Below are 10,077 nucleotides of genomic sequence, written 5' to 3' on the forward strand. Positions count from 1 at the left end.
TATATTTTCATTTCAGGCAATATCTCATATAATAATTAATGTTATAGAGTAGTTACTGAGCTAACTCAGTTCATCAATTTGATGCTTTAGTTTTTGTTAGCCCCTTATACCAATCTTACTGCAGACTGTTAGCCCACCTTTATTTTAAGGTCAAATATTGTCACAAAAGGGTATTTTTTCTCAGAATGAATATAGATATCATCAGGTATATTATTGAACAACCCATATAAACTGATTTCTTATTTTTTGGCCTGTTTATATAGAGAAGATTTGGAGTCAGAAGGGCAGCAAAACATCATCCTCTTAATAAGATCATTGTCATCATTTATAGAAATCCCTCTCTAATTAAAACTTCTATCAGTAAGGTTCAGTGAAAGAAACAAATAATGCTCAGAATTTTAAGCAAAGAGGACAATGACAGGGTAAAAAGTGCTTACAAAACTCACCAGATATGCTTAGGAATTGGATTCCAGGCAGGGCCTCCAGAACTGACTCCAGGTCCTTTACAGATGTGTTCATGAGGGGTGTAGAGTACAGTGGGAAGAGCTTAGCCACACTAACTACCACAGTGTTCAACACTCTTGGGACAACACACTGTATCTAATTCCTGAAAACCAGGGCTGGGCTGGCTCCTCACTGACCCAGCTTTTCCATATTAAAAGTGGAGTTTTTAATGACCTCCCCATTCTATCTAATTTAATGAGACATCACTTGAGAATGTTAGATTGTTTAAAATTGTTTTCCTTAGGTAATTCTGAACAGTATAAAATTATTTATCTACTACAGATTTTAATACATAATTTCTTTAGCATATAAACCCCTAAGAGTATTACAGAATAGCTTTTTGTTTTTGAGGAAAGAAGGAAAAAACATAATTTACTATGAATGAAAATTGCCATTACACAATTTGACATGACTTCATATTTTCTAATTTCATCCAAGTTTAGACAACCATCCATAAAACTTTTAAAGATAGCCTTTGAATTTTATTGGCTCTCTATAAGCAAATGTTATTTGAAATCCACTTCACACTCCCCTGTGTGCAAATCTTTCAGTAGATTATACCTAGAAATGCATAGGTTCATAAGTGTTCATGGTATTGCTTTTAAAATATTTTATTGTTTATGCCATTACACTTGTCCCAAAATTTCTCCCTTTGCCACCCTTTCCCCAGCCCCCCACTTCCATAGTCAATCTCCTCACTGTTGTCCATGTCCATGGGCCATGCATGTATGTTCTTTGACTAACCCCTTCTCCTTCTTTCAGTCAGTCCCTGCCTCGCCCTACTGCTCTTACAGCTGTCAGTCTGTTCCACGATTCCATGACTCTGGTTCTATTTTGCTCATTAGTTTATTTTGTTCTTTAGATTCTTCTTATAAGTGACATCATATGGTTCACAGTATTGTTTTAATGAACTTCAAATTCTGCATTTATTAGGGGAAAGGGGGCATGAACTAGGCAGAGAAAATGGATACTTTGAGATTATAGAATTTATTATAAGAAAAAAAATTAAAGATTTTATTTACTTTTAGAGATAGGGTAAGAGAAGGAGAGAAACATCACCATATGGGAGAGACACTGGTTGGTTGCCCCTCACATGCCCCCACCTAGGGACCTGGCCCACAACACAGGCATGTGCCCTGGCCAGGAATCAAACTGGTGACCTTTCACTTTGTAAGATGAAGCCCAGGCCACCTGAGCCATGCCAGTCAGGGCTAGAAGAAAATTTTTAATCTTGATGATGAGTAAAATTCAAATGACCTTTTTATTCTCCTTTGATCACCTTGGTGCATACTATACATATCATTTCCTTGACAGCCTTGTGAAACCCATTTTGCCAATGAAGAAACTAAAGCTCAGAGAATTTAAGTAATGTGCCAAAGTCATGCAACTAGTATATGCCATAACTAGTGTGTGACCCAACATCTAGTATGCATTGAAAACAAGTTTTGTTTTAGATATATATAATACAACATTATATGCTGATAAAACAGAATAAAACCCTGCCGTTTGTGACAACATGGAGAGTATTAATCTAAGTGAAATGTCAGCCAGAGAAAGACAACTACCATATGGCTTCATTTATATGTAGAATCTAAAAACAAAACACACAAAACTAAACAAAAACAGACTCATAGAAACAGAGACCAGAGGTATCCTTACCAGAAGGGAGGGTTAGGGGATGTGTGAAAAGGAGAAGAAGAATACAGTCAACAATATTGTGATAAGTTTACATGGTGACAGATGATTACTGAGATTAGTGAGGTCACCACAGTGCAGGGTATAAAAATGTTGACTCACTATAATATACACATGAAACTAATATAATCAACACAAGATTATATAAAAACTATAATTAAAAATAAATTTTAAAAGAAAATAAGTTTTGTTTTGTTATTAGTGCTGATAATATACATATGTGTATATAAGATGTAACATGTTTGTGTACATATATATAAAATATGTATAATGTCATTACATTGTTAAGATACCTAGGCCTCACTGAATCACTACATTGCTTAAGAGAATTTCCCAAAATTTGAATGCAGTAGCAAATATTCATCTACCTTTGTTCTCAAGAAATATCTGGTTTTTGCCACTCTATGACAAGTCTCAAACTCACTCCCTATAGCCTCAAAGGACTTAATTACATTCTTTGTTTTTAGGAAAGTTAAGTCAATCTTGTCCCCTTTGGGGATTTCAAAGCAAGTTTATAGCAAGTTAAAATAAATCTTAAGTGATTTGGTATGAAAAGAAATACTCATCCTAAGTTATAGAAAATTCTTTTCAACACTGCAAAGGGGTTTTGCTTGATACCACATGAAGCAAAAAGACCTGCTGATGCAGGAAGCCTTCAGTGTGCTCCACTGACCATAAACAGAAGCCAAACAAGTCCTCTGCGTTCATGTTCTGCAACCTGTCCAGGTGAAGAAGCCTAAAAGATTCAATACTGGAACAGGTACAAGAACCAACTTATATCATCCCCCTATCTCAGGACACTTGGTATTCTTATTCCTGACTCAGGACTGAACTTAGAATTAAGTTTTGTTTATGCATACATCTAAAGCATATAGATTTGGACTAGAAAGATGTGGCACATTTCATTGCACAGAGCACTGTTTGTTTCTCTGAGGGAAAATAAGAATTAGGACCTTCTGTTCCTCCCATCAGCTGTTGAGTTCTATGTACAAAGACCAACACCTGGGCTAGGAAAGGATAGTTCTGAGTTTTAGGTTTTAATACCCAAATGAGGAGATTAACAACTTCCTCTTTTATTAAGACCTGGAGTACTGAGTCCCAGTTTTTGAAAACTTTATTCTTCTCATTAAAGTTTCATGTAAAGGTCAAGTTTTGCATGCAGGAGAGTAACTGGTAATATATTTGAGAGAGTACAAGACAAAGCTCCCAACCCCAAAATTGCACTATTACAGGGAAAATATTTATTTCACAATTAACTGTATTAGTCATTATTTCTTAAAGCCTTTAGGATCAAAATTATTCCTATTAAGAGGCAAATAATTCAAAAACATTCACATCTATTTTTAATTAACATAAGATTACTTGACAATTACCTAAAAGTAAGAATACCACATAATAGGTATATTATGGCACTCCTAGCAAAGATGAGAAAGATCTAAAGATGAGGTTTAAATTTGTTTCAAGACCAACTCAGCTTATGCTCCTTTGAGGCTTTAAACCCATCAGGTTTAAATCATTATTTCATTCAATAATAGTATGCTCTGGTCTTGCTACCTTAAAAGCAGAATATATTTATATGATAACTATGAGTGTATTTTAAGCAATCATTTGATGAAAAAATTGAATTTTCTTTATAATATCATTTTCCTATTGAGAAACTCAAAAATGTTGGTACTTTTAGGTTACTTTAAACCTAGAAGACTCACATCCCTTCTGGAACTCCAAAAATCCATCCTTAAATGCTCACTTAAATTTTATAAACCTTAGGAAATATTCCATGCTGCCCCCAGACAAAATTTGTAGCTTTTCTTTCTCCTCCTCCACAAGACTTTGATTTTACTTTAATTGTGGCCTTCATTTAATTCTAATGGAATTTATCATTTGCATATATCTAACCCTTACTACACAACCAGCAGTTTATTCAACTCTGTATGTCTAGTACCTAGTACCTGACACGTAGTAAATGCCCACAATTTAATCTAATCTCACCTAAGAAAACTAATCTCTGTATATCTATGGGCATATTGGAACTTGAAACGGCAGGCATCAGGGTGTTATGAGAATTCAGGAGCCTGGATTTATTGTTGCTCTGGGTCAAATGTAAAGTTAGCTCTAACACCACATTAAAAAGTTGGTGACATTTGTAGTTTAGAAAACTAGACCTCTCATATCTGGGTTCTTCTGTATCCTGCCTACAACCTAGCCCTTTCTTATACTTCAGTCATTTTTCCTAACCATATTCCAACCTGCCCAGTATGCTTTTTTTCTTCCTAAATCCAACACTTTGCAAACTTTAAGTTAATTAAAAATAACCTAGATAAATTGTTTAAAAATTTATATTATATATTCCTTAGCCCTAACCCCAGAGAATGGTCCATGTTTTTAAGAAGCAAACTAAACAATTCCAATGCATGCTCTTAGGAAATAATGCAGTAAACCTAGATTCACAATTAATATGGTATAAAATTTAGTGAAACTTCAAGATGTTGGGAGTGTATCTCTAAAAGAGGAAAAGAGAAGCAAAGCAAACCAGTGTGTTCCTTGTAGAATGAGAGGGGTCTGGCCAGGAGGAACATGAGAGGAGCACTGCATGAGAGGTGAGGAGGCTTCAGAGACTGAACTTGCACAGAAACGTACCTCAGCTGGCCCAGGAGCAATTTACAAACCAAATGCCCCATGTGGATGAAAAGAACTGGAAAAGGTCTGATAAGCACAAGTCAACGATAAGGCCTGGCAGGAGCATCCCATCTTCTAGAAGGGAGATAGGAGGGCTTCATCGATTCCAGGTAGATTTGGGATCCTAAGCCAAATGTGTAATGCCAAGAGAAAACACTTACTGGGATTGATAAAATAGGTAGATAGTGTCTGTGATTCTATGTCTAGACCAATTCCAGTAGAATACTTCACTTTCTGCATGATAGAGAGCTGCATTCCCTGTGATAAAATTTGCAGAATAAGTTTCTTTAGTGTGTTCAAGTAAGGTAGTTGTACTTTGGGGGTGGGGACTGGTGATGGGCCAGAACACCTGCCTTCCCTGCTGTGAAGGAGGAACTGAGGGCCATGGGCATAAGACCCAGTCTAGCACACATCCTGAGGGGAGTTTCATTTTTTCAGGATCACAGCTGTAAACTACCACATTGACTTTCACGTACAGAATTTCTATCACTAGGAAATAAAGTAAGGTATCACTTGAAAATTGATATCACAATGTGTAGTCACAGACACGCTCATCTAAGACATTATGGCTAAGTAGTTAAAAGTGGGGGTTCTGAAGTTACTTTCTATAATTCCAATCTCTAATTTCACTACTCACTAGATATGGGTCCTTAATATCTCTAACTCAATTCCCTTGCCTATACAATGAAAGTAACATTTACCTTGTATAGAAATTTACAAGGTAAATTGTTAAAGAAATTTTTACAAGGTAAATTGTTAAAGAAATTTAACAATGAAATGAATAAAAAGTTCCTGGCACATTGTAACTACTCAATAAATGATAGTTGTATTATTACAGGTCATTATAATATGTGGCATTCCAAATCAATGCCCTTTCTTCCCCTGGTACATTTAAGTTTCAAGTTCAAATAATCATATTTCCTAGTGCCACAGTCAGGCAAGCATAAGCATGCATCTTAATTCTCCCTCGGAGGTTTTTTAAACTTGCTGTGCTTCAGTTGGCTCAACTGTAAAGTAGACAAAAATAATAGCTATTTTGTTGTGTGAATTAAGTCATTATGTAGATCACATAAAAAATGTGTATGTGTGTGTCCCTCAAAGATCTAATTCCCTTGGCCAAGCTGTATTTTTAGTGCAAAATGCATAGGAACGAGAAATCATTTCGAACAACATTAACAATTTCTGACCGTGTGGCTTTAGACAAGTCTTCCTAGACATCAGATAGGCCAGTCAACAAGATTATTTTGAGATTAAAAGTGACAAAATTTTAAATATGTATACACAAGGATTATATTGTTATTATCTAGAGTAATAAAAGAGACAGCTAGACAACTAACAAAGTTACTTGGGAACTTGTAAGAAATTATTCAGGTGAACTGCCCATGGAATACTCAGTAACAGATGTTAGTGTGTGTATTTTATAACAGTAGCTGAGGGTAATATTGAATGCTTGACAGGTAGGCTTTTTAAGATACTTTAAATTATAATATTTACCGAATACTTTGTAAAGGGACACAGTTAACATATTTCCTTTATTTAAAATGATTATGTTATTCTGCCCTGGCTGGTGTGGCTCAGTGGATGGAACACTGGCCAGATCCCCCACTGGGACCATACGAGAGGCAACCAATTGACGTTTCTCTCTCACATAGATGTTTCCCTCCTTCTTTTCCTCCTTTCTTCTCTCTCTAAAAATAAATAAATAAAATCTTTTTTAAAAAATAAGTAAATACAATAAGATGATTATATTATCCTGAAATAGTGCTCTAGCACCCTTTTCTGGGTTTATCTACTGAGGTATTCTTTGATTTTGGACATATGGGCTCTAGGCTTGCAGAATAAAGCTTTATTATTAGACAGCTACTTAAATCTCAGGACATATTCCTGCTAAAATGGACTAAAGCAGGGTGTATCCTGATTGCCTATCTCCTTCAGCCTTAGAACCAGGATTTCTGACCTCTGGAATATTTGCTGATAGTATTTGCAAAGGTGTCTTAACACAGAATTGAAAAATTACACGCATATCCCATCTTTCATGCTGAAAGTCTGGAGTAATACATGAGCCTAGATTACACTTCATCAAAGTTCTCAACACTGCATTTCCTGACAATTAAACAAAGTAGCTTGATGACCATTGGCATTCTTTTGTCTTAGAATGGTTTCCAACATTTTCACTAATTGACAGGTAGGATCTTTGTAATTCTGAATATTTGGCGCTGAATTTGAGAAAGGAATTTTAGAAACAAGATACCTAGTGAAATTCAGTATTTCAAAATTTATAAATGAATTTCATGAGATGCCAAAAGCTCCAAGGAAAATGAACATATCTCCAAAAGAAGACAAAAGATGCAGAAGCAAGTCAATGTATCCTGTCTCTTTTCATAACATTTCCTCCCACTCTCCATAATCATGCCATAAGAATACTGGGAGAGCTGACATTGAGAGGAGGCTAGGAAATATTACCCTAGGAACAAGAATATCTTGTACTCTGTAAAAGGAAGTCTTGATAAAAACAACAACACCGTATGACAGGTCTAGACCTCTGCACAGTCCAGTCCCAACTGGCTCACTGGCTGATTAAGAAAAATAAAATTTTAAAGATGCAACACCCCAGATTTTTACTCTTAGTTTAAGCTAAGCCAGAACACAGAAAGACCACAAACATGGAGAGTTCTTGATACTGATAACAATTTTGCCCACAGTGCATTTATTCTGCAAGGTCTTCTCCAACCCCTCACGCTTCTGTGTTCCTCTAAGGCCACACTGCTCATGTGGTACCCAGCCTACATGTAGCAGGGGATGCAGTATGAGCATAGGAGCCACAAAGGTTGGCATGAAATCCTGCCTGTACCACTTGCTCCCTATTTAATCATAGAAGAGTTCCTTACTTCTTCAGTCATTCTTCCTTTATCTATAAGAACAGAAATGCTACCCTTAAGGGTAGCAGCAAGGGGAGATAGTGCATATAAATTTCCTTACACATATTTGATATTCAATATTATCCATTATCTATGTTATTATTGGTATACTGCTTGTTATTATCATGTTGTAAGATTACTCCTTGTAAGTCATTTGCAGGCACAAAAATAGATTAATATATTCTCAGAATATAAGAAAGTGTTGGGTGCTTATTATTTCATTGATTAAATGATGATTGGTGATTATGGACCCCGTTAGAAAATTGTTTCTTTTCTTTTTTTTTCTTTTCTTTTCTTTTATTTTCTTTTCAGGTGACTGGAAATGAATCCTGAAAACTGGACTCAGGTAACAGTGTTTGTCCTTCTGGGTTTCCCCAGTAGCCATGTCCTGCAGTCCCTGCTGTTCCTGGGGTTGATGGTGACCTATATTGTAACAGCCACAGGCAACCTACTGATTATTTGGCTCAGCTGGATGGACCGACGCCTACACACACAGATGTACTTCTTCCTGAGGAACCTGTCCTTCCTGGAGCTGTTGCTCGTGTCTGTTGTGGTTCCCAAGATGCTTGTCATCATCCTCACAGGGGATTGCTCTATCTCATTTGCCAGTTGCATCATCCAGTCCTACTTCTACTTCCTCCTAGGAACCACTGACTTCTTCCTCTTAGCTGTCATGTCTCTGGACCGTTACCTGGCAATCTGCCGACCACTCCACTACGAGATCCTGATGAGTGGTCATGTCTGTTCCCAGCTAGTGCTGGCCTCCTGGCTAGCTGGATTCCTCTGGGTCCTTTGCCCTACCATCCTCATGGCTAGCTTACCTTTCTGTGGCCCCAATGGCATTGACCACTTCTTTTGCGACAGTTGGCCCTTGCTAAGGCTCTCCTGTGGGGACACTCGCCTGCTAGAGCTGGTGGCTTTTGTGCTCTCCACATCAGTATTATTGGGCTCACTGGCACTGACCTCAGTCTCCTATGCCTGCATCCTTGCCACTGTCCTCAGGGCCCCCACAGCTGCCGAGCGAAAGAAAGCATTCTCCACTTGTGCCTCCCACCTTACAGTGGTGATCACTGTCTATGGCAGCTCCATTTTTCTCTACATTCGTTTGTCAGAGTCTCAATCCATGCTGCTCAACAAAGGAGCCTCAGTCTTGAGCTGTATCATCACACCCCTCCTAAATCCATTCATCTTCAGTCTCCGCAATGATAAGGTGAAGCGGGCCCTGAGAGATGCCCTGAGGTGGCACAAGCCCATGGGTGGGAGAAAATCTGAGGGCCACATGTGAAAGGAAATATTCCTACTAGGTTGCAAAATTAAAATTTTATTTGATTTTTAAATGTATTTTGAGCTATTTATCAAGATAATAGTAGCTATAAAATTTGGCTGTTAGCTGAGAAAAAATGATTTTTTTAATTTCCCTTTATAACCCCTTAACACATCAAGATTTAGGCCTAAGAAACTTACTAGAACAAAGAGTTTTAACTAAAGGAAGTCCTGGTCACACAGGGAAAAAAAGAGGAAATACTAAGAGGAAACAAAGGAATACTCAAGCAGAGGGAGCAGATGATCAGAGGTGTGTCTCCATATTCCATTACTACACTGCCTCTGAGGGTAAACTGAGGGGAAAGCCCAGAGCAGAAGGCCTCTTCCTAGTTTACAGTTAGCCTCTTGTGAATGAGCTAGCCCCACAGGCTGTCCACAAAACAACCTGGCAGGTGGTCACATCAAATTATCTAAAAGAAATGGGATGGTGAGACAAAGAATGGGCTGAGACATTAGCTTTCCAGACATCCTTAGTTTCCATGTGACATAGATGGAACTCAAGATTTGGTATACTCCCGAAAAGAAATACAGATAGAGTCTGAGTTGATAGTTAGTAGATGATCATGGTATTCACAGTGGCCAGGGGTGAGATGATTAAGCCTTTGAGGTGAAAACTTGGTCTAGGAATAGATGGGAAGGGGAGTAAGAGACTCAATTAAACATATAACCCAAACCAAATGAACAAACAAGCAAAACAGAGATAGATTCACCTTCGATTTTAAATGACAGACTTTCTGGATAGAGTGGTCTTTGTTGAAGGTCCTTCCTTTTCTTCACTTTGAATATTTCACGCCAATCCCTTTGGCCTGAAATGTTTCTGTTAAAAAATCTGCTGACAGTCTTATGGGAGCTCTTTAGTAGGTAACTAACTGTCTTCCTCTTGCTGTTTTTCAGATTTTCTGTGTGTCTTTAACTTTTGCTATCTTAATAATAATGTGTCTTGGTATGGGCCTCTCTGAGT

At 37.4% G+C, this 10,077-nt stretch overlaps 1 protein-coding gene across 1 annotated transcript; it reads left to right on the top strand.

Annotated features, from left to right (window-relative positions):
- The first annotated feature begins 8,115 nt into the window (after nt 1-8,115).
- On the top strand, nt 8,116-9,078 carry LOC123832523 (olfactory receptor 6T1). The gene has a single exon (XM_045860197.1). It carries the CDS (start codon nt 8,116-8,118, stop codon nt 9,076-9,078), a length of 963 nt encoding a protein of 320 aa, XP_045716153.1.
- The last annotated feature ends 999 nt before the right edge of the window (nt 9,079-10,077 follow it).

The sequence above is a fragment of the Phyllostomus hastatus genome, unplaced genomic scaffold (genome assembly GCF_019186645.2).
Source record: "Phyllostomus hastatus isolate PE091 unplaced genomic scaffold, TTU_PhHast_1.1 phas_scaffold_193, whole genome shotgun sequence".
In the NCBI taxonomy this organism is placed as follows: domain Eukaryota; kingdom Metazoa; phylum Chordata; class Mammalia; order Chiroptera; family Phyllostomidae; genus Phyllostomus; species Phyllostomus hastatus.

Bases quoted from the DNA above. Each gene is read 5' to 3' on its own strand.
- LOC123832523 (XM_045860197.1), top strand. From the start codon at position 8,116: ATGAATCCTGAAAACTGGACTCAGGTAACAGTGTTTGTCCTTCTGGGT.